The sequence below is a fragment of the Gorilla gorilla genome, chromosome 21 (genome assembly GCF_029281585.2).
Source record: "Gorilla gorilla gorilla isolate KB3781 chromosome 21, NHGRI_mGorGor1-v2.1_pri, whole genome shotgun sequence".
In the NCBI taxonomy this organism is placed as follows: Eukaryota; Metazoa; Chordata; class Mammalia; order Primates; family Hominidae; genus Gorilla; species Gorilla gorilla.
In genome coordinates, this window is record NC_073245.2 from 44178340 (window position 1) to 44202927 (window position 24588).

Genomic DNA, 24588 nt, shown 5'->3' on the forward strand with positions numbered 1-24588 from the left:
CATCCAGACATAACCATCTTTAACAATCTGGTGTATTTCCTTCCAGTTCTTAAAAAATGCATATATTCATACTTTTTCTTTTATAAAATTGGCATTGGGCTAGAGTTTTGAATCCCACTTTTCCCCTTGGCATTTTTCATTCAATCATATTAAGAGCCTCCCTCTTGAATGCACTTTTTCGTCCAGTCCGGATGAGATCTTTTACATACATTATCTCATTTTATCTTTAAGGAGTTTTTATTGTCATTTTACAGATGAAGAAATGATATCCAGGTGCTATGTAACTTGCTGAATGAAGGTTTTGGCCGTAAGTGGTGAGCCAGGACTCAAATTCCCATCTGCCTGGCTCCAAAACCTGAGTGCTTGTCCGCTAGACTCTCCTGCCTCTTGGCAGAGTTTAAAAAAATTACCATATGGCTGCAAACAGTTTGTACATATGCCAAAATTTACTAAACCAATTTCTTATAATTGGACATTTGGCACAATTGCATTTTTTTTTTTTTACTTTTATAAATTATACCATGATGAACATCCTTTCACATTAAGCTCGGCTGAAATTCTGGCCATTTCCTGAGGACAGATTCCTAGAAGCAGAATTATTGGGCCAAAGGGATGGGATTATTACAACCAAATTGCTTTCCAGAAAGATTATACGAATTTGTCAGATTTGAATTTTTAGAAAAAAAAAAATCTGTGCCAACTGGTGAGGTAAAACATACTGACTCATTGTTGTTTTATGTGCATTCCATTGATTACTGGTGAGGTTTCCGTTTTTTAAATTTGCATTTCTTCTTTTGTAAGCTGTCCATACTCTTTACCCATTTTTCTATGGGTTGTTTAGTTTTCTAAATGTATAAGGCTTCAGATGACTATATAACACTGTCCAAGCTTAATTTAATATGCATACAATCACCTGGAAATCTTGTTAAACTATAGATTGTGACTCCATAGGTCTAGGGTGGGGCCTAAGATTGTATTTCTAACAAGCTCCTGGGTGATGCTCTATTGATTAACCATTGCTGTGTAACAAGCCCTCCCAAAACCTAGCAGCTTAAAGCAACTATTTTATTTGCTCATCCTTCCTCAGGTCTCTCCTGGGGTCACTCATAGGGCTGCAGGCACCTGGCAGATTTACTGGAGACTTGATGGTGTACGACAGCCTCATTCATAGGTGTGGGGGTTGATACTGGCTGTCAGTTGGGCCTCTCTGTCCATGTGGCCACTCGTCTTCCAACAGTCTGGCCCTGGCTTCTTCACGTGGTAGACTCGGGGTTCCAAGAGGGTGAGAAAACACACTGCAAAGCCTTTTGCAGCCCGGACTCAGAAGTCCCATAAAGTCATTCTGCTACAATCAAAGCATTTGCTGGTTTAGCCCAGTCACTGGGTAGGAAAATAGACCCCACCTCGCCGGGCGCGGTGGCTCACGCCTGTAATCCCAACACTTTGGGAGGCCGAGGCGGGCGGATCATGAGGTCGGGAGAGCGAAACCATCCTGGCTAACACGGTGAAACACTGTCTCTACTAAAAAATACAAAAAAATTAGCCAGGCGTGCTGGCGGGCGCCTGTAGTCAGCTACTCGGGAGGCTGAGGCAGGAGAATGGCGTGAACCCGGGAGGCGGAGCTTGCAGTGAGCCGAGATTGCGCCACTGCACTCCAGCCTGGGCGACAGAGCGAGACTGTCTCACACAGAAAAAGAAAAAAAAAAAAAAAAAAGAAAATAGACCCCACCTCTTGATGAGAGGAGCAGCAAAGTCACCTTGCACAGAGGTGTGCATATAGGAACATTGTTGCAGCCTTCTTTGCCAACAGTGCACCTCAGATATCAATGCGCTACTTCCTGGACCCCCATTTGAGTAGCAAAGATGGAAAGCGGCGGTTCCCTACCTTGGCTGCCCATTGGAATCACCTGGGAGCTTTAAAGACTACTGACGCCTGCCAGATCAAGATATGGTTGGTGTGGGCATCAGTGGCTTTTAAAGCTCCCAGGTGATTCCAATATGCAGCCCAAGTTGAGAGCTACTGTTTTTTTTTTTGTTTTTTTTGTTTTTGAGACGGAGTCTCGCTCTGTTGCCCAGGCTGGAGTGCAGTGGTGCAATCATAGCTCACTGTAACTAACCTCAAACTCCCAGGCTCAAGCAGTCCTCCTGCCTCAGCCTCCCGAGTAGCTAGGCCTACAGGCACACACCACACCTGGCTAATTTTATTTTTGTGTGTGTGATTTTTTCCTGTAGAGACAAAATCTCACTATATTGACCAGGCTGGGAGAGCCAGTGCTTTAGAAGTCTCTAGAATTATTCCTGTTTCAAGTGTTTGGGTTTATGGTGGTAAACACAAGGGTAGCTGGTTAGGGTAGGAAGAGTACTGATGAACTGAATTAGGGAAGTGTTCAGGGACATCCAGGTGAAAGGGTCAGCAGATAACTCAGAGATGAGTGTAGAACTCCAAGAAGTTTGCACTGGACAAGAAGACTCGAGAGTTAGGAATGAGCCAAATAGAGTTTAAGTTAGGGCTGCATGGAACTCACTCTGGAAAACCCTGAGGATGTGCATCGTAGGCTCTCAGCTCAGTGAATGGCTGAGTGAGTGTCTGGGAAGCAGGGACAGGGTTTGGGGGGATGTGGAAGATGGCAGACACCCCCAGGTCAGAACTAGTGGCCACAGAGATTCAGTCATTCAAGCAGCATTTTTGAGTGCCAGCAATGTGCCTGGCATGAGATTAAATGACCATAGTTACCTCAAGGATCAGCTCTGAGAGCAAACAGCCAACATGTAGCACCATGAACGTCCTGGGAGAGACGTCTCAGCAGCTCACGGCAGCCTCAGCACGAACTGCCTGGGATTGGGGGCCACATGTACGGAAAACTCATCTCTTAGCCAGTTGTGCCTGGCACATGGGTTGGGTAAGGGAAGAAAGCTGACAGTACTGGGCAGCTATGAGGTGCCAGGCACTGTGCTAGCTTTAAATGCATTTTCACTGAGCAAAGCCAGGAGAAGCAGCAGCGTGGGGTAGTGGTTAAGAGTGTGGCTCTGGCACCAGGTAGTCTGGGTTCAAATGATTTAACCTCTCTGAGCCTGTTTTCCCTTCTACACATCATTCCTGCGAGGGCCAAACAAATCCAACCACATTCAGCATCTGGAGCAGTTCCTGGCTTTGAGGTAAGCCCCCAGTCCTCATGTTCACTCCATAAGGTGGGCAGTAGTATCCTGGTTTACAGATGAGAAGACTGATGCTGAAAAGGGTAACTGACCTGCTTGAGGGCCATGGCAGTTTAGGAATGGAGCCAGGATATAAACCACAGGCTGTGTGTGGTTGTCTGACTCCCGCTGTCCCCTCTTCCCAGCAGGGAGTTGGGGCACAGGCCTCTCCACTCCTCCCAAGCATAGGTCATCCCAGCCAACACCCCACTTCCTTTCCAGGCTGCGTCAACGATCGGAAGAAACAACTGAGAGAGCTCTTCTGCTCCCTTCAAGTTCAGAAGAAAGCTTCCAGTTGATCCCCAGCTGCCAGGAGGAAATCAGCCTTAGCAGGTGCCACCCAGGCCTCCCCCCCACTCCCAGATCCCAGCACAGCACCTCACAGCATTCGCCTCCCCTCCTCCAGCCTGGCATCAGCTTTGCTGGCTTAGCAGCTGCAGCTTACTACCTGAATTGGGCCCCTTGGATACCTCCAGCCCATCCCCAGGCATCTTTGCACCAGGAGACAGCCAATCACTGGGACTGGGAGAGGTTTAACCTTGACAAACTGACTTGGCAATTAGGCCCAAAGAGAACAAATACAGCAAGTTCTGCTACCCCCAAGAGATCATATCTAATAAATGAGCACAGGCCCTACTTGGAGTCACTGGGCACCAGGCCTGGTTCCGGGGATACTGTTGGCTGCAGCCAAGTCCTCCTGGCTTTGACACTTGGATGCCGCCCAAGTCAGTGCTGAAAAGGTCCTTCAGGAGAGTTTGGAGGCTAAGGAACTCGTCTTTAAGCTGTGCTTACAGAGCAAACAGTTATTAGATTGTGTGTTTATTGGGGGCCCGGGGAAGTACTGAGCCCTAAACACATCCTCTTCTCCTTGCAATACCCTGACGTTGCATGTCAGGGGAACCCATGGGGCTCCCTGACCATCATCTGAAAACCAGTGGGACAGGGCATCCCCATTTCTCAGATGGACAAGACAGACCAGGGAGGCAGAGCTTAGTGAGGGTCTCTGCAAAGGTGCATTTATCTAAAGTCAGATGGGTGACTTAAGTGCTTCTCTAGGCCTTGTGTTTGAGATTGGGAGCTGAGCCAGAAACCGGAAAACCCTGGGCTCATGGGCAGGACAGCTTCGGGAGTTGAGTGTGAGTAAAAATCTGCATTTTCACATCTTACATTGCTAAGCTTCCTCTTGGTTTAAGAGGGGTTGCAACAAGACTCGGGGCTGTTGGGGTAACTGCTCCAGGGGGGACTTACTCCCTCTACCACTCTGCCTGCTTCAGAGTAGTTTCTCTGGCTGCAAATGGTTGAATCTGACTGCCTAGGTCGAGCCCGAAGGGAAGACTTTTGGAAGGAAAATACTGGCAAATCCAAGAAGTGAACCAGCCGACTTTAGGAAAGCCAGAAGCCAGGCTACTCTGGACCTTCTGCCTTCAGAGCATGAGGACTTCTCCCACTCATCCTTGTACCTGAGGCACACCAACCCAGACAGGTCCAGGCATGGACTCCAGGTTCCCTATATTTCCAGAAGGAATGCGATTGGCTTTTTTTGGCCCAGCACCCACCCTGCCAGGGAGGAAGGGGCAATTTTCCAATGATGAAACTGTGAATCAGGCAGTCACACTGGACAACGTCTAGCGAGGTGAATTCTGCAACTCCCTACTTTATTTACATTTTAAAATAAGCAATATATTCATATGGTTTAAAATCCAAAGTTTACAAAAGGGTATAGGGTGACATCTCCTTCCCTCCCACCTGTGCGCCCCAACCCTGCAGGTGCTGTTCTGAGGGAATCACACTGTGCTTGCACAAAAATTATCAGCTTATAAGACACCTGCCTTCCCCTTGCTTTCCTCACTTGATGTATCTTGGAGCTTGTTCCTTATTCTTGATTATAGTTGTATGGTATTGCACTATCTGGAGCTAACACCTGTGACCCACACTCATGTTTTAAAAGAGTTTCTGCATTAGTCAAAAATATTTAAAAGATTCAACTTCACAACCCATATGTCTAGCTTCTCTTGAAAACACGTAAGAACTGGCCATGACAGTCTGTGTTTCTATGTAACTATGAGCCAGAGCCAAGGAGCGGGGGGACCAGGAGAGGTGTGCCCCTGCCATGCTGCCATTTGTTATCACCCGCCTGTCAAATCACAGGTTCATTTCAAGGCAAGAACCATGTTCATAGGTTGTATTCTAAATGGAGCGGCGTGCCCTCACTGAAGGACTAGATGAGGCAAATAAAGACTAGTTGCTGCTATTCATTCATTCAGCTAACATTTATTGAGCCCTTAATGAACACGTAAGAGTTTTGACTTCACGGCAGTTCATACTGGGACCTCAGACCACTGAAGGCAGACAGTAACGAGCAGTGCTGGCCAGGCCCCACTTTCAGAGGGGGCGGAAGGGCATCTTGACACGTGTCATATGGTAAGAGGCGCATCCACTCACCCAGGCCTGGTGCAGGACTCTGCAAGGCCCTCCTGAGTAAACAGCGGCCACGAAGGGCTGCTAGGCAACACCTACTCTTGGAATCAAGCAGGGAAAAAGTGCAAAATTGGAGCTGGCGGGAGGTGTGTGTGCCTGCCCCACAGATGGCTGTGGTGAGCCACAAAGCACCAAGATTCTGTTCTTCATTCAGCAACCACCCATGAGCCTCCTGCTTTATTCCAATCGCATGGCACCTGCCTGAAAACCTCTCTCCCTTCTGAGAGGAATGCTGGAATGAAACTCCACTCTGCCCCTCCCTCCCTCCTTCCTTGCTCAGGGTCCATGTGAACAGCAGGCCATTGTTGGGAAGTGCCTGTTGCAGTCATTCTTACACCCCCACAGCCACTGCCCCACACACCCACTGGTGGCTACCAAGGCCCGTCAATAGATCTTGTGTCCACTGAGCCCTGGTGTCCAGGTCCAGCAGCCAGACAGGCTGAAGGTTCCCTTCTGCCATCACAGAGTAGCCAAGCACTACAAAGAGGTTTTCATGGCCAGATTCCTGACAGCTGGCCCCTTACAGGGCAGATCCTGTCCTTACAGGTGTCAAGGTTGGAGGGTCCTGGGTCCTCCATGACCCTGGGGGGTTGCTGGTCCCCCATCTTGGTTCTTGAGTCTCATCCTTTCAAGATGACCTTGAGAGCTTTAAGCTCATCCTGGTTGAGGGGGTTCAAGTTAAAACCCTTCAGCTCCGGTTTGCCTAGGAGAGAAGATGATCCATCAGCACGTCGGGCCTCCTGCTGGCTCTGGAGCCAGGCCCAGGAAAGGGGCTGACGCTGCACTAATGCTGCCAAACTCGGCCTGGAGGTCTGGCAGGGATGGGCTTCCAATTCTGCAATGCACCGGATGAGGCATCACCACTGCTCCTGTGTCACCAAGAGCCTGCAAACTCATAACTCTGCTGCCCAAAGAACCTCAGGTTTTTCCAAGACCTGTGACCAATCTAGAGTGCTTGCGTTTATCAAGAATTTCAGCTCTGACCTCACTCACTCACTGAAGCCTTCTGAGTTTCCTCAGTCAGAGCTATCTGATCCCCATGCCATGCCCCGATGTATAACGTGAGATCACCCCAAGCGGTTCCTGGGACCTGGAAAAGAAACTATGACAGGACTAGGACTGTATAAGTCCCCCTGTCCATTCTGTCCCTGGGCAGCTACAACCAACCACTGTGCACACCTCCAGGGCCACTCACAGGCTGCCCCGGACACTGCCCATCTCTGAGGGTCGGACTTCCCATCCCTGCCCTTCAAAATCCACGCTGATGATTCCCTCCCCTCCTTATCTCCAGTCCCTGCTAAGCCAATACCTTGGGCCTCAAAAAGGCGGTTGACCTTCACTTTAAGTTGCTTCCGGAGTTTTTCTATTTCTTTATCCAGATGATCTTGATCTGAAAAAAGGAGGGGGGCAAGCAGAGGATAAGATTGTACCAGACAGACTTGACCCCAGTAGTGGAGAGGCCAGCCTCTCCCCAGCAAGGGCGTGTAGCTTTCAGGAAGGAAAAGGGGACATCAGAGGCCAACTGAGGAAGGATTAAAGTCTAGAAGGGACATGACCTGCTCAGGACCACTCAGAGAGCCCAGGACACAGCAGTTCCGACTCCCATTACACTGGCCTTTTCTGCATTATGCAAAGTACCTTGGGGTGGTCAGTGGATGGAGAAGGCAATATCAGGACTTTATGCTGCCCTCCCACAATGAAATTATGGAAAATTCAAATGCACAAACAAAATAAGCATCTCTAGATTCAGCCCACCCTAGATGGCTGGAAAATGGATGCCTAAGAAATTTTACAAACTCAAGTCCATCAAGGTGAGGGGGTTTTAGAAAAACATGATTGTGTAAACATGTGACGTAAACAATCAACACGCAAGCGATGCTCAAGCTTAACTTAATTAGCCACTGTGAACAGAAAAGGGTCTTCTAGTGTCATGGACTGCCCCTGAGAAGAGTTGGTGTGATGACAGAGGTGGCTATCAAAGCTTGATTGACCAATTGACTGAAGTCACCCAGCCAATTCCACCTGCTCATGAGTGACATTCTGGCTAGTCTGTCTTCCCCACAGACTCACTCTTTCTGATGGGGGAGAAACCCTGAATGGCCAAGCCTTACAGCCTGGTTCTATTTCTCATTGTGAATGAGTAACCCCAATGTCCATGAGCTTGTTTAGCCTATGTTGATCCCCAAGAAATCTGATAATGTCTCAGAACCCCTCTAGGTACAGTGACAAGACCACATTTGGGGGCCAAAAGGGCCAACAAGATCCTGAACCCAGGCAAGGGACCCTCTGAAAGCTTAGCCTCCAGCCCACCACCAAGTGCAGTTTAATTTTATAACCATAATATTAGTGTATTTTTTCAACACAACAGCTGGAAACTTCTCCAGGCTGGATATAGCTTCCTGTTAGCAGTTTTATGTCACTGGCCAGGAGCAGTGGCTCACACCTGTAATCCCAGCACTTTGGTGGGAGGCCAAGGCGGGTGGATCACCTGAGGTCACTTAGACCAGCCTGGCCAACATAGCGAAACCCTGTCTTTACTAAAAAAAAACACAAAAATTAGCCACGCATGATGGCATGCACCTATAATTCCAGCTAATCAGGAGGCTGAGGCAGGAGAATTGCTTGAACCTGGGAGGCAAAGGTTGCAGTGAGCCGAGATAGCACCACTGCACTCCAGCCTGGGTGACAGAGCAAGACTCTGTCTTAAGGAAAAAAAAAAAAAAAGTTTTATTTCATGAGGTATGAAGACATCCTGTCTTCAGGGACTAAGGCAACCTTGCTTGTCCTTTTGGCCATTTTCAAGGTTATGGAAGAAAAAGTATGTGTAGCCTGTTCTTTTTCTAGCCAATAATCCATTTGCAGCCTGACTTGCTTTAAGATGCTTTTCCAAAGAGCTTCCAGATTATGGTTGTGGAAACTGAGTACACTGAGTGCCTAGGCTATGGCAGACCCTAGAGGTTTAATCTCCCCAAACCTCCATTTTCAACCCAGTCTCTATTGCAGGGCATGTAAAAAAGAAAAGCTCACTCTCCCAGGCTCTCTTGCAGCTATGGGTGACCATGTGACTTAGTTCTGGCCAATGAGATGTTGGCAGGAAGTCCCTGAGGAGATGGCCTTACTTCCAAAATAGAAGGCAAAGCTCTATGTGGCTAAAGCCTTCTGTCTTTCCTCCAGCCTGGCATGAGGACATGAGGACATGAAGCCTGCAACGATGAAACAACAACCAGGAGAATATGCTAAGGTGCCACTGCTGGGCATCTATGCCAGGACTGGAGGACACACCTCTGGACAATTTCTTATGCAAGAGTAAAAGAAGCATATTTCCTTAAGCCTCAATTTGTTGGGTTTTGTTATCTGCAGCCCAACTGATTCCTCACTAATAAGAAAGCACTATGCTAGGCACACATATTGTTTTACCTCAACTGCACAGCTATGCTACACAGATGCATCCCCCTCTTAGAGATGAGGAAATAACCCACAGTGGCAGAGGTGGAATTAAAACCCACAGCAGTCTGAACCCTGTGACAGAACTGCCTCTCCGTACGCTGCCTGAAGCCTGACTCCCTGTTCTGGGTTAAGACCAAAGCTGGCGGGAGAGGCAGCACATCCCTGACCCATCCCCAGGAGCCCTTACCTTTTTCAATCATTTCCTTTGTCTCAGGGTGAGGCATCTTGATAAACATGTTCCCGAAGCAAACCATCACATCTTCTGAAAGAGCAAATAGTAATTCCTTCAACAATTTTTTTTTGAGTACCTATTATCTGCCAGGCATTGTTTTAGATACAGACAACAGAGCAGAACAAGAAAAAGTTCCTGCCCTCTTGGAGCTTATGTTACAGTGGAGGAGAGAGGATAAAGATATGATTTGTCAGACCTTAAGAGTTGTAGAGAAAAATAAAGCAGGCTAAGATGGCTAGGGAATGCCAGAGGAGGACCTTGTTAATCATACCAGGTAGTCTGAGAAGGCCTTACTGATTATATGATATCTACATAGAGACCTAAGGAAAGTGAGTGTGTGAGCCCTGCAGACATCTGGGGAAAGAGTGAGCCAAACAGAGGAAACAACAGGAACAGCAAAGATCAGTAGTGTGCTTGGGGTGTTCAGAACAGCAAGGGGCCGGGCGCAGTGGCTCACGCCTGTAATCCCAGCACTTTGGGAGGCCGAGGCAGGTGGATCACTTGAGGCCAGGACCTCGAGACCGGCCTGGCCAACATGGTGAAACCCTGCATCTATTAAAAATACAAAAATTAGCTGGGTGTGGCGGTGCACGCCTGTAATCTCAGCTACTCAGGAGGCTGAGGCACAAGAATCACTTGAACCTGGGAGACAGAGGTTGCAGTGAGCCAAGATCATGCCACTGCACTCCAGTCTGGGTGACAGAGCAAGGCTCTGTCTCCAAATAAATAAATAAATAAATAAATAAATAAATAAAAGAACAGCAAGGAGACCAGTGTAGGTGGAGTCATGTTGGGGGTGGGGGGAGTAGAGATGATATTGGCACACTCATGGATTCATGGGGGCTGGATTACTCAGTCTTGTAGGACCTCTGGATTTTACTCAGATGAGATGAGAAGCAACTGGAAGATTCTGCACATTCTAGTGCACTTTCAACAAAATGTAAACTTCCTCCCTTAGCCCCCAAGACCTTTCATTATGGCCTGGTCTCTGCCCCTCTCTCCAGCCATACTTACTCCCCATTTGCTTCCACTGCCACAGCCACTTGGCCTCATCTAAAGTGTCCCATTCTTCTGGATATATATTCTCAACACCCACCCCAAGTCCAATTCCATCTCTGGCTTTCTTACAATTTTCAATTATGCATTTTACGTTGTTTTCCTCATCTGTAAAGCACAAGGGCAGGAACCATCAGTTTTATACACCCCCGGCACTCTCTCAGTGTCTGCCATCGTTGATAAGCCAGGAGCTAACGACCTGTCACTGAAGTGAGCAGGCAAAATCCTGAACCACAGTCTGTGCCAGAACTGCAAAATTTGCTCCCCCATCTCCCCGGACTGTTTCAATTTCCCACAAGGCTGAGTTATACAGCTGTGACCTCCTGCCTGATCTCTATCAGGAACCAGGTAAAGGCCTTAAAGGAAAACGGAACAGGCCTCCAGGGCTGCACTGAGAAAATTCAACTTACCAGAGAGGCTGAGATCCTTCTGCAGGGCCCTCAAGCCCTCTCGATTCTGATTCCTTTTAGTGTCCAGGTCCACAATCTGAAAACCACAGGGACAGGAGGGAACTCAGCTATCTCTTGCCCCAAGCTGTCACCTCTTGACAGACAAGGGTTGCAGAGGCAATGCATTATTCCTGATTACATCCAATGTCCTGCCTAAAATGGACTGATGTGTGAATGTATTTCTTCTCTCACTCAGCTTCCTGGTCTTAAAGACAATGCTTTGTGCAGCTGCCCTCTCCCCAGAGAAGATGCTGGGAAAACATGTGCTGACTAAATGGGAAATTCTGCATTATCCACTCGAACTTTAGGGCATATCAGAATCACCAGGGGAGTGGAAACCCTTCCCCTACACACTGTGATTAAGCAGGCCTAATGTTTATTTTTGGACAAACTTCTCCAGCTGATTCTGAACTAGTAATATGAGAAACCCAACAATACTAGATTGGAACAGCAGGATTGGGGGCACTGAGACAGTGGTAACAACACAATAGCTACTAAGGAAGTGAGGCAGTAGTACACTATACTGCACGAGTGCTGGTTCTGGATTTGGAATACCCAGGTTCGAATCCTGCTATCTGCCTCAAGCTGTGTAATTTCACCTTCCTATTTACTCCTCCTCAAAATGGAGCTACGAACAGTACCTACCTTACAGGTTATTAAGCCAGCAATTAAATGACTTAACACAGTACCTGGCACATAGTAAGTAGCTGATAAACTTTAACTGCTTATTCTCATCCAGTACACCCTGATCCAGTATTTAATTTGACAGGATCTTGCCCAAGTTTTCCCCTTCTCAGTAAATACCTGACCCTTCTAACTGGAGATGAGAGGGAGTCACGACTCCCCCGGCTCCCTCACCCCTTTACACAGCCACTATCACGGCCTACTGAGAGTCTTGTCTCCAAAATACAATTCTGACCCCTTCACTTCTCTCCACCACCACTACCTAGTCCAAATCTATCTCTGGTCTGGACCATACCAATGGCCCCTCACCCATCTCCCTGCCTCTGCCCTTGCCCACCTATATTCTGTATTCCACACAGCAGCCAGGGGGATCATTTTAAAACCTAAATCCAATTACGTCACCCTCCTTCCCCCAGGAACTCCCCTCAAAAACTTGGCACTTAAAACAAGGCACCCCATAAACAGGGCGCCACCTTCCCCCACGTCCCCACCCCTGCCCGGTCACAAGGCCCCCTCAGGCTTCTTTTCGGTTCCAGCTCTCCCCTGAGGGCCTTTACAGGGCGGTGCCCCCTAGATCAACCATGGGGCCGGGAAGTGCATTTTGAAACAGGTGCTCAGGGAAACGGCCCAGAACATGATGGGTTGAGATCCAGAGAGCATGGCAAGGGGCAGAGAAAGGATGAAGAGAGAGGAATGTCCAGCACAGCGCAGGCGCTCACTTAGTAGCGGCCGAATATTTATCGGCCCACGTCTGTCGCCTCGGAGCCGTTAACCGCCTGTCCAGGTCAACTCATTGCGACCCCGCGCGCTTTCCCACGGCGCCGGCCGCCAGGCCCCAGCGCCGCGGAGGGGCCTCTCACCTGCCGCTTGTCCGCCAGCACCTCCTCAGCGAGCTCCTCCACCTCTACAAGGTACCGCAGCACTCGCTCTGCCTCGGGTGATAGCATAGCGCCCACCAACTCCGCTTGCGGTTCTCGCGCTACCCCGGGGTCTCCGCTTCGACTCCCGCTGCGCACGCGCCGCTCTCTAGGTGCTTCCGGCGCGCCTGCGCAGTTAAAAGAATGGTGGTGCGCAGGCTCTAACACTCGTGCGCCCGCCGGCTGCGAGAGGCGGGGCCTAGCTTTGGGGGCGGGGCTGGAGCGCCCTCTGCAGGCTCAGAGAGCTCAGTCCTCGGGCTGCCTCTGACCCGTTACTCCCTCGGTTCATGCTTCTTGAGCACTTACTATGTGCCAAGCAGTTTTACGTGCTTAGGATGCAGCAGTGAACACAACAAAATCCCTGCCCTCATGGAACTTCATCCTAGTGGGAAACACCGACAATTAATGGCAAAACAATTATATACCGTGGCAGGTAGTGATTAGGATCTGGGAAATATTATTCTTCCCCTGGCTAAGAAACACCAAGAAGGCCCATGTGGCAGTGTGACTTATGTTTAATCTCTGACACTTTCAGTTTCTAATTTATAAAAAGAGGGTGAATAAAAATCCGCCTCAGTGTCTCTCCACAGGATCGGAAGGAAGCAGGAATCAGCTGGGCGCAGTGGCTCATGCCTGTAATCCTGGTACTTTGGAAGGCCAAAGCGGGGGGATCACTTGAGCCCAGGAGTTCGAGACCAGCTTGGGCAACACAGTAAAACCTCCGTTTCTACTAAAAATACAAAAAAAAAAAAAAATTAGCTGGGTGCCGTGGGGCGCGCCTGTTGGTCCCAGCTACTCAGGAGGCTGAGGTGGGAGGAGCACCTGCACCTGGGGAGTCGAGGCTGCCCTGAGCTATGATGGCACCACTGCACTCCAGCCTGGGTGACAAAACGAGACTCTGTCTCAAAAAACAAAGGAAGCAGTAATCACTTTTAATTCCGTTTAACCAGAGTTCACTGGAGCCCCTGTGTTGGGCCCAATGTCCAGAGTAGCTGGCCTATACATAAGGAAGGGACTTGAAAACTATGGGCAGTAAGCAATGAAGTGCTAGCTCAGAAAAGCAGGTGGGTGTGGGTGGTAGGATTGGGAGGACTTCTCAGAGAAGGCAGGCAGGTGGAAAATGGTTACCATCAGAACCAGAGGGTTCCCACGTGGTCTTCACGCCCAAACTCCTCATTGGCTAGCTGGAAAAAACAAACCTCAGAGAGAGGCAAGGCTTTGAAAAGAAGGTGAGGGGTGAGCCATGTGGATGCCTAGGAGAAGAGTGTTCCAGGCAGAGGGAACAGCCAGCGTATGTGGAACAGAATGGGCGGGGGGGAAGCAGGCAGGAGGTCAGAGGGGAAGGAGGCATTGAGCCCACAGGGCTGTAAAAGGCGCTGGGAAAGGACTTTGAAAGTCTAAAGAGCAGAACCGATATTATCACTCTGATGTCTCGCCTCCCTGATTCCAGCTTTTTATTCTCTCCTTTTGACCTCTTGTAACCAAGCCCCTTCACACCCCTTGCCTTACTTGAGTGTCAAAGCAACCTTTGTATGGATGGGATTATTACTGCCCCATTTCACAGCTGCAGACTGAGGCCAGGAGAAAGGCAGTGCCTCATCACACAGCAAGCCAGGAGTGCCTGGTGTCCATGCCATTTCTGGACCCTGAAAAAACCCTCCCCAAAAATTGTGGCCCCAGAAGCCCCAGCAGCACCTCTGTGTTGCCTAGCCTTTGGCTGCCTTCAACTACCAGAGGCAGAGCTAATTTTCCTTCAGCCACCTGGTGTGGGGAAGGAGGGAGATTCATTAAGGATTCCTCACTGAGGGTGAATTTGTCGCCAAACCCAGGATGTTTTGTATAAACACCTTCTGGTTCAGAAATGCAGGCACAGGCCCTGAGAAGGAAAGGGGGATGTTTGCCAAAGCAGAAATGGGGCTCACCAGGCATCCTGGTCCAGGCATCCTGGACCCCAGCACTGCATCTCCTCTACCTTGGGACCCACAGAGGGCTGGACCAGGTTGACCTTTGACCCCTACCACATGGGCCTGGATGGGGAGAGGCTGAGGGAGGCTCCCACATTAGCAGCTTCTTGGCGGTAACTGGCCTTTAGAAGCCACCCCTGGCCACTGGAAATGTTGGGGAGGGGAATCATAGTCATTTCCAAGACTTTGAAATGGTCAGACCCAGAAAGACTCTCGGAGAGCATTTCAGTTTCAGAGCCATTTATTTCACAATTATTTATTGACTTCCCAGGCCCTGTGATAGGGATTCTGCCATGAGCAAAACTGGACATGGTCCCTGCTCTCAGGAATCTCCCAGTCTGGTGAGAGAAACAATCAACATAAAACAAGTAAATATATCATATGTCAGGTGGTAAAAAGTGCTACCAAAAAAATAGCAGCTTGATGTGGGGGCTCACACCTGTAATCCCAATACTTTGGGAGGCCAAAGTGGAGAATCACTTGAACCCAGGAGTTCGAGACCAGCCTGGGCAACATAGCAAGACCCCCATCTCTACCAAAAAAATAAAAATTAAAAAATTAGCCAGATGTAGTGGTGTGCGGCTGTTGTCTCGGCTACTCAGGAGGCTGAGGTGGGAGGATCACTTGAGCACAGGAGTTCAAGGCTGCAGTGAGCTACAATCGTGCCACTGTACCCCAGCCTGGGTGACAGAGTGAGACCCTTTCTCTAAAAAAGAAAAGAAAAGAAAAAGAGAGAGAAAGAAAGAGAAAGAAATAAGGAAAGAAAGAAAGAAAGGAAGGAAGAAAGGAGGGAAGGAAGGAAGGAAGGAGAAAAGAAAAGATAAGAAAAGAAAAGATAGCACAGGACAAGGTGGAGAGGGAATAATGGAGGGGCTATTTGAGATAAGCTGGTCAGAGAGGGTGTCTCTGAGGAGATGGCATTTGAACAGAAGTGTGGAGGAGATGAGGGGGTGAGCCTTGTGGATATCTAGGGGAAGAGCATTCCAGGCAGAGGGAACAGCCAGTGTATTTGAATAGAATTAGTGAGGGGGAGAGGGTAGGACAGAGAGGAGAAGGAGACATTGAGCACACAGGGCTGTGGGAGGCGCTGGCAGTGCCCCACCCAAAATCCACTAGGGCCTCCCCAGAGGTCACCTGCAGACTGCTGCGTATGTCTGTGGCTTCCTGCTTCTCTCTGCTCATGGATGCAGGTTGAGAGGGGAATGCAGTGAATTAATATCCACGAGTGTGAACTCCTACCAAGAAAAGAGAGTCGTTAGTTACCGTATACTCTAGCTTCTTTGCCCCTCTGTGAGAGACCCAAGAGGAGGCTGCTATAATCATCCAGGCAGGAGAGGGTGGCCACTGCACCAAGAGATAGCAGTGGGGGTGGTGACCAGTGGTGGGATTCTCAGGGCCTTTGCACATACTCCCCCATCGTTCTGGATTAATTTTCTGCCATGCCTTTATTCATGTGTAACTATTCCATATCCCCCACTGCTCAGCTTGGGGTTACCTCCTCCTGAGGGTCAAGAGTCCTCTCTGGGCCCCCACAGTTTTTTGGACTTCCCTTGTCTCTGTACTTCCCATACCATCTTTGTTCTCTAAACACCTTGCTTTGTAGTCATGAGCTCCCCAGGGCAGAGACCTTGTCTGTCTTGTTCACTGGAAAAGTGTCCCCCTCTCTGGGTTATCACCCACTTCCCTGCTGCTGCTCACACAAGCCAGGCATGGTCCTGCCTCAGGGTCTTTCCACTGGCTGCTGCCTCTGCCTGCACTTTTCCCTGACGTCTACATGGTTCCTTCCCTCACCATCTACCAGTTTTTTGTTTTTTTTTTTAAGATGGAGTCTCACTCTGTTACCCAGGCTGGAGTGCAGTGGCACAATCTTGGCTCACTGCAACCTCCACCTCCTGGGTTCAAGTGATTCTCCTGCCTCAGCCTCCTGAATAGCTTGGATTACAGGTGTGTGCCACCATGCTCCGCTAATTTTTGTATTTTTTTAGTAAAGACAGGGGTCTCACCACATTGGCCAGGCTGGTCTCAAACTCCTGACCTCAGGTAATTTGCTTGCCTCGGCCTTCCGAAGTGCTGAGAATACAGGCATGAGTCACCACGTCTGGCCCAGTCTTTTCTTAAACGGCACCTTTTCAATGGAGCCTGCCCTGACCACCATGTTTAAGATGCAACTTCTGCCTCTCCTGCTACTCCTGATCAACTTCCTCTGCTCTAGTTTTTCTTTTTCTTTCTTTTTTTTTTGAGACGGAGTCTCGCTCTGTCGCCCAGGCTGGAGTGCAGTGGCGCGATCTCGGCTCACTGCAAGCTCCGCCTCCCGGGTTCACGCCATTCTCCTGCCTCAGCCTCCCGCGTAGCTGGGACTACAGGCGCCCGCCACCACGCCCGGCTAATTTTTTTGTATTTTTTAGTAGAGACGGGGTTTCACTGTGTTAGCCGGGATGGTCTCGATCTCCTGACCTCGTGATCCGCCCGCCTCGGCCTCCCAAAGCTTTTTCTTTCTTTTCATCATAACTTTTGTCACCTCCCAGCATGCCATATAATTTACTTATGGTTATTGTTCATCTCCCTCTGCTAGAAGAGAGGCTCCTTGAGGGCAGGAATCTTTCATTCATTTCTTCACTGATGTCTCTCAAATGTCTAGAACAGTGCCTGGCTCCCACAGTAGGTGCTTGATAAACAATTTTGAATGAATGAATGAATGAGCAGAGTCAGAATTCTACTTAAGGCAGATTCTCTCTGAGGCCAGATTCTTAAAGGTGAGGGCTGGGATCATGCCTTATCCACTAAAGTAAGGGGATTGGGTTTGTTCTCAGATCCTGGGAAGCTGCTGGAGGGTGCTGAGCAGGCACAGATATGATTGGGTTTACCTTGTGAAAGCCCCTGTGGCTCTGGTGATAGGATGGGTGAAGAGGGGCAAGTGCGGTGCATTCCTCTGAGATACGTGTGTATGTGTTGAGCGGACGGGAGGGTGAAAATGGGGGCTTGGGGAGGTGACAGGGCTGGAGCTACACTGAGAGAGCAGTGAGAGGAACCCCTTTAATGTCCGGATTCTCCAAGCAGCCTGGGTGGCTGCCCTACCAGCTCTGGCTGGGACTCCCAGCTGCTGAGAACATGCTTCTATGCTGCAGATGGGCTGTGTGCTCGCCTGGGTGGTCCCTAGCTCCTCCCTCCACTTCCTTTGCACCCTTGTGGGCTTGGTGGGTGGAAGAGAGGCTTCCACCCTGTCCTCCCCGACCCCGAGAATAATCCCTTACATTCATGTGATTCTCCTCGCGCCCTCACTTCATCCTCCCACATCCCTGGGTAACACAAAAATCTGAATCCCATTGGGCAGATGAGGACATTGAGTTCAGGCAAGGGGATGGGTCCCTCCCAAGGTCATGCAGCCAGATGGGGACACCAGGTGGGGACATGTCTCCCAACTCCCCACGCCTCCATTTTCACCAGGCAACAGATGGCCCATGGCTTGACTTGAAAAATCTTAAGTGATCCCAAAGAGAGTGCAAGCCCAGAACATTCCAGCCCTCCTTGAGCTGGTTTTTACTACTACCTTTTAATACCAAATTCATTCATTTTAATCTCTATAAATGGATTCTTCTTACGGAAACTCAAAACATTACAGAGAAGACTAAGCTCTTTTTTACCCCCCTCCCCCTTTTCTCAGTTCCCTCTAGTATCTCAGTTTGGGTGTGTCTTTTCAAAACTGTGATATGCATTTAAAGACATAGCTGTGAACCCAGAGAAAACCCACAGGACTATTGTGAGATGGTAGGACAGGAAGGCAGGTGGAGGGCATTGCACACAAACCTAGTGCTTCGCAGCATTGCTCTTAGACAGCTTTGATTGACATTTAGATCTCTTTTCTATTTTCTAATAGCTGCAAAATATTCTATAGTGAGGCCAGCACAGTGGCTCACGCCTATAATCCCAGCATTTTGGGAGGATGAAGGGGGCATATCACTTGAGCTCAGAAATTCAAAACCAGCCTGGGCAACATGGCAAAACCCTATCTCTACAAAAAATACAAAAAGTAGCCAGGCATGGTGGTACACACCTGTAGTCTCAGCTACTCAGGGGGCTGAGGCAGAAGTTGCAGTGAGCCAAGATTGCACCACTGCACTTAAGCCTGGGCAACAGAGCAAGATCCTGCCTCAAATATATAAATATATATTCTGTGGTATATATATATTCTGTAGTATATTAGCCATATAGTCCATTTGTTTGTCTCATTTTCTACATTGAAATTTACGTTTCATTTTCATACACTGTAGTACAGTGGGTTGAGTTAATCCTGCCTCTCAGTTCTTAGCACGTGGTCATGATTTAGTCTGCAAGGACTCTTTCTTGTTTATATCATTTTCTCCCACCTCCACTCACTTTTAACCTCACTGAAACCCTCTCTACTGTGTTTGATATGTCCTTAAATACTCAGAATTTCTTGCAAAATGCGTCATGTTGTTTTATGTGTTTCTGTGTTTTAAAACTTCTTAGCGGGACCGGGAGCAGTGGCTCACGCCTGTAATCCCAGCACTTTGGGAGGCCGAGGTGGGTGGATCACCTGAGGTAAGGAATTAGAGACCAGGCTGGCCAACATGGCAAAACCCCATCTCTACTGAAAATAGAAAAATTAGCCTGGTGTGGTGGCACACGCCTGTAATCCCAGCTACTCGGGAGGCTGAGGCAGAATCGCTTGAACCCAGGAGATGGAGGTTGTAGTGAGCTGAGATCGTGCCACTGCACTCCAGCCTGGGTGACAGACGACACTCCGTCTCAAAACAAAAATACATAAATAAATACCAAACCACATACCCGGTTTATTAGTATCAACTAAAACTGAGCATACCTAACAATTCCAGTCCTATCATTGGGTGTAATTCCACACAATAGAAACGCATACCTACATGTACCCAAAGACACACACAGAGATGTTCTCAGCTCACTGCAGCCTCTGCCTCCCGGGTTCAAGCGATTCTTGTGCCTCAGCCTCCAAAGTAGCTGGGACTACAGACATGCACCACCACACCTGGCTAATTTTTGTATTTTTTGTAGAGATGAGGTTTCGCCAGGTTGGCCAGGCTGGTCTCGAACTCCTGGCCTCAAGTAATCTTCCTGCCCCGGCCTCCCAAAGTGTTGGGATTACAGGCATGAGCCACCACTCCCGACCCTGGGCATGTGTTTTGAATCCACATAAACATTATTGAGTTGTAAGTCATGTTTGTCTCCTCCTTTTATTTTTTATTTTTGCCTCTCCTGATGTTTCTCAGATCTCTCCATGCACTCTAGCACTCTAGGTACCTCTAGCTCCATACTCCTCCAGCTCCAGAGAACTGCAGAGCTGCCTCTACCTCATTTCACTTGTCCACTCTCTTGATTATGGACACCTGAATTGCTTTCTGCCCCTATCAACACACACAGTGCCACACTGGACATCCTATGTGGTATTGCCTTGTCATAGGGCACACACACACTTCTTCTTCCTTTTTATTCTTTCTTTTTTTTTTTGAGACAGGGTCTCACTCTGTTGCCCCGGCTGAGTGCAGTGCCCTGATCACAGCCCACTGCAGCCTCAAACTCCCGGGCTCAAGTGATCCTCCTGCCTTAGCCTCCCAAGTAGCCAGGATTACAGGCACACACCCCACTATACCTGGCTAATTTTTAAAAATTTTTAGTAGAGACAAGGTCTCACCATGTTGCCCAGGATGGTCTCAAACTCCTGAGCTCAAGCGATCCTCCCACCTTGGCCTCCTAAAGTGCTGGGATTACAGGCATGAGCCACTGCGCCCAGCCTTCTTTTTCCTAAATGCTGCCACATTTCTCTCCAGGATGGCTTCCTCATTTTCACTCCTACCGGTGATGCACATCTTCGCCAACTTTGGGCATTTCCACCTCTCTATGGCCTGCCAGTGTGGTGGCTGTAAGTAACATATTTACTCAGCCCGTCTCTTGTGCATAGACATTTAAGTTGTTTCCACCTTTGCAGATGATACAAACTGCTGCAATCATCCTTCAGGGACATGCTTCTTTGTACTTTTCTCTGAGTTCAATTTCTTTTCTGCCTCATCTTCCTCCACTCTTCTTGAATGCCAGTTCCTAAACACATCCTAACTTTCCCAGCTCTTTCCCTGAGCTCAGGCTGTGCCTTCTGCCAGAAATATCTTTTGTTGAGTGTTTACTCTTCCCTTAAGGACCCTCCTCCTAGAAGGCCCTGCCCCACCCCTGCCACCAAGAGGGTTGCTCTTCCTCAGCTCTCCCAGAGGGACTTTCATTCCCTTTTCTCCTGGCATCAGATACTTTCCTGTTTTGGACAAGAGCAGTTTTTTTGTTGTTGTTCATGGTTTTGGCTTTCTCACCAGCCCAAAAGCCCATTGAGTCCAGGGGTTCCATCGGCTTCCTCGAAGGTGCTCAGGGGGGCTCAGGAGAGGTCTGTCGAATGACTGAGGCCATGACCTAATCATGGGAATTAAGGGTGCATTCTCCCTTTCTCTCTCTCCCTCTTCTTCTCCCCTCTCTCCTGCCTCTCATCCCCACCCCTTAACCCACCAGAACTTTTCAGGAGTAGCTAGTTCCACTGGAAAGAGGATGGAACATTCAGTCAAGACTCCCCCTCTCTTGGGTGGGCACAGGCAGCTCCACCCATCTGGAAAGTTGATGTGGGCCTCACTTATTCCCTCAGGTCAATGGCTATTAGTACCTGCACTCGGCCAGGCCCTGGGATCCAGTGGTACGTAGGACAGGCCCAGTCCTGGACCTCACAGGCTTTCAGCCATGGGGACAAGATTGACACCATGCATGCACCCTCCTAATTGTGATAATGCTTGAATGAAAAGCTCAGAGTCCAGTGAAATTATATAGAGGGCGATCCTACCCTAAATCAGGGATGGAGGTGGAGGAGGCTTTCTTGAGAAAGTGATATTTAAGCAAGATTTAAGGATGAGAAGAAATGAACTAAGCAAATGGAGAGGCTATGGGTGGTGGGGGGTTGGGGCGGGGGTAGAGAAAGTACTTCTGCCAGAGGGAACTGCAAGTGCAAAGGCAGTGTGGCAGGAGGGAGCCAGGGGAAGACCAGTGTGTCTGGAGTCCAAGGAGAACAGAAAAAAGGGGAAGAGAGGCTGTAAAGATAGACAGAAAGCCCTGGTCAACAAAGTAAAACTGGAAAGTGGACTCGTTCACTCAATAAATAATTATTGGATGCCCACTATTGGCCAGAAGCTGTGCTATAGCAGTGAACATGACAAAGTCCCTGTCCCCACGGAGCTCCCTGGGGACAGAGAAAGAATAGCTAACCTTTATAGAGGCCCTACTATGTGCCAGGAACTGTGCTGAGCACTTTGCATGCACTATTTGCATGCACTATTTCATTTCATCCTCACCACCACCCTATGAAGCAGGATACCCATTTTATTGAAGAGGAAACTGAGGCTTAGCAAGGTGTAGTGATTTAACCACCTTGAGGAGTCTTGAGGACTTATTGCAGGCCATTTACAAAGGCCTTTTACAAGCACCCTCACTCAATGCTGGTGTATGGAGGATAACTTGGTACAGCCCCTATAGAGGGCAACTGTCAAAATTATAAAACACACATGCTGTTCAATCAGCAAGTCTATCACTAGAAATTTCTTCTACAGATATCCAAAATGGTGTGTCCACAAAGTCATTCACCGAAGTATTGTTGTAAAGGGCTGGAGAAAACCTAGCTGCCCGTGATTTAGGGGAATGATGAAGTAGATTGTGGTGTATGCATGCAATGGAATGTTGCCATACCATGAAAGAATAAGGGCCCCTCTATGCACTGATAGGAAGCAGTCTCCAAAAATGCTCCAAAAATGTGGGGAAAACAAAGTATAGGACTGTATATAATTATGCTATCATTTGTTTTAAAACTGTGGTGGTAGGTGTACAAATAGGAAGATGAGAGAGAAAAGAGACTGGCAGAGAGGGAGTAGGTGTACAAATAGGAAGATGAGAGAGAAAAGAGACTGGCAGAGAGGGAGTAGGTGTACAAATAGGAAGATGAGAGAGAAAAGAGACTGGGAGAGAGGGAGAGAGACAGACTCAAGAAACTAATAGCATTGATTGCCACTGGGAAGGGGAGCTGGTGGCTGGAGGATAGGGTAGGAGAGACACTTTTCAATGTGTCCCTTTTGTACCTTTGAGTTTTTAACCATGTGAATATATTGACCATTCACTAGATAAATAAATACGATTATGTTTATTGAAAGGACTTTCTGACTCTATGGGGAAGAAAGAGGCATTGGGATGAAGAAGACATCCCAGGATTGTTGAGTTGAAGATGTCTTAGTGATTCCCTTTTTTCCGAATGAGGAAACTGAGGCCTACAGAGGCGAGGTGAATTGCTCAAGATCACCTGTGCAGGTAATGGCAGAACTAGGACTGGCTACTACCTGAATTGTAGTGCAGTGCCCTTTTCTGTCACACTGAGCATCTGCTATATGCTGGGCCCCACTAAGTGCTGAGGATACAGTGGTGAACAAGATAGGCGTGACTGCTGCCTTCATGGAACTTACATTTTAGGCAAGAAACAAATAAATATGTATTATAATATCAGGTAGTGATCAATGCTATGAATGAAAAATAAGGCAAGTGAAAGGATAGAGAACGTAGGGGAATGGGAGAAATGATCGAGAAAAATCCCTCTGAAGAGGCAACATTTTAGAAAGGAGAAAGATGGAGCCTTGTGAATACCTGGGAGCACAGCAGGAACAAAAGCCCCATGGAAGGAAGAAGGTTGGCTTGTTAAAGGAGACAGTGTGGCTGGAACAGAGTGAGCAAGGGAAAGACAGTGGGAGATGAGGTCAGAGAAAGGGCCAGGAGACAGAATGTACACAGGGCTGAGGACTTTGGCTCAAAGTGAGGCGGGAAGCAGTCGGAGGTTCTAAGCAGATGTGGGATCTGATGAGATTTCCCTTTTTAAAAGGCCCCTCTGGTTGAAGGTGGAGATTGAACATGAGGAAAGGAAAGAGGGGCTGCAGGGAACCCAGCAAGCAGGCAGGGGCAGTCCAGTTGTCCTGGAGAGAGGTGACAAGCCTGGGGCAGTGTGGTGGGGAGCAGAGACTGGTGTCCCCATCTGTCCAATATGGGAGTTGAACAAGATGTTCCTTTAGGGCCTTTGCAGCTTTGGGATTTGGTAATTTGGTGAACGACCTCAGAACATATCAACTAGGTGAGCCAGCCACACTGTTTTTCTTTTCTCACAATCTCCAGGTTTCTCCCCTTGGGTTCTGGGTCTGAACAGACCCAGTGATCTGAGGCTTAGATCGGGGACTCCTGCCCACCCCTCCCTGCCAGCCTGCTCCTGTCCCCACCTCCCAGGGACAGATGGGTGGGCGGCAGGAGCAGCTGGGCCTTGATGCCTGCAGGGCCCTGGGGGAGGGAATTATCTAAGAGTTCATAACCCTGCTCTGCCTTCTAGATCTTGAGTTAAAAGCCCCACATGTCACAGCTCCAAGGGGCATGGGTTGGAGGGTGGCAAAAGAGGGGTAGGGTAAGACGCTTTTCAGTCCTGTAGCTGCCCACAGGGGTTCAGTAACCTGGGGTGCTGAGGACTCCAGGAAGCTATTAGGGCTGAGGCTGAAAGCTGGTTACCCTCAGGCCGCGTCTAACCTGCTGGCTTTTTTATTTGGCCTGAAAAGTGTTTGAGAAAAGTTGGAGCCAATGCTTAAAAATCAAGGAACTTTACAGTAAAATCCAGATTTCTGACTTCTCTTGAATAATTAAAAAATCTGACCAGACTGACCACCCATTCCCAATTACAACACCCAGCAGGAGCTGAGTAGCAGCTGTCCCTATTATTTTATTTTATTAATAAGTAAATACATGCACATGATTCCAAAAAGAAATCATAAATTGGCATGTATCATGAAGTCTCCCTCCCATCCTTGTCTGCCCTTCTCCCCAGTTCCCCATTCAGTAATCTCTTTATTTTCTCATGTAAATTTCCAAAGTTTCTTTATGCATATATAAACACATAAAAATATAGATTATTATTCCCCTTTTCACCTAGCTTCATTCCCTATTCTCTGCCTTGCTTTTCCCTGAGGAGGTCTTTCTGTATTAGGACATAGAGAGCTTGCTGCTACACGCCATCACATTGTCAGAAGTCTCATGATTTATTTAGCTGGTCTCCCACTGATGGGCATTTGGGTCATTCC

At 48.6% G+C, this 24588-nt stretch overlaps 2 protein-coding genes across 4 annotated transcripts in view; one reads left to right on the top strand and one right to left on the bottom strand.

Annotated features, from left to right (window-relative positions):
* Positions 1-5446, top strand: part of TTLL9 (tubulin tyrosine ligase like 9) — a 75779-nt gene extending 70333 nt beyond the window's left edge. For all 3 annotated transcript variants that reach the window (XM_031004827.3, XM_055373275.2, XM_055373277.2), the window contains one exon: positions 3418-5446. In XM_031004827.3, the coding sequence (XP_030860687.1) occupies positions 3418-3494 (77 nt within the window). In that variant the 3' untranslated portion in view covers positions 3495-5446. The remainder of the gene's footprint in view (positions 1-3417) is intronic.
* A 4-nt stretch (positions 5447-5450) lies between these two features.
* On the bottom strand, positions 5451-12610 carry PDRG1 (p53 and DNA damage regulated 1). Its single transcript, XM_004061959.4, has 5 exons — positions 12402-12610; positions 10819-10894; positions 9308-9382; positions 6983-7063; positions 5451-6376 (listed from the first exon to the last, which is right to left on the bottom strand). Exons 1-5 carry the CDS (start codon positions 12486-12488, stop codon positions 6294-6296), a joined length of 402 nt encoding a protein of 133 aa, XP_004062007.1. The 5' UTR covers positions 12489-12610; the 3' UTR covers positions 5451-6293.
* Positions 12611-24588: the final 11978 nt, after the last annotated feature.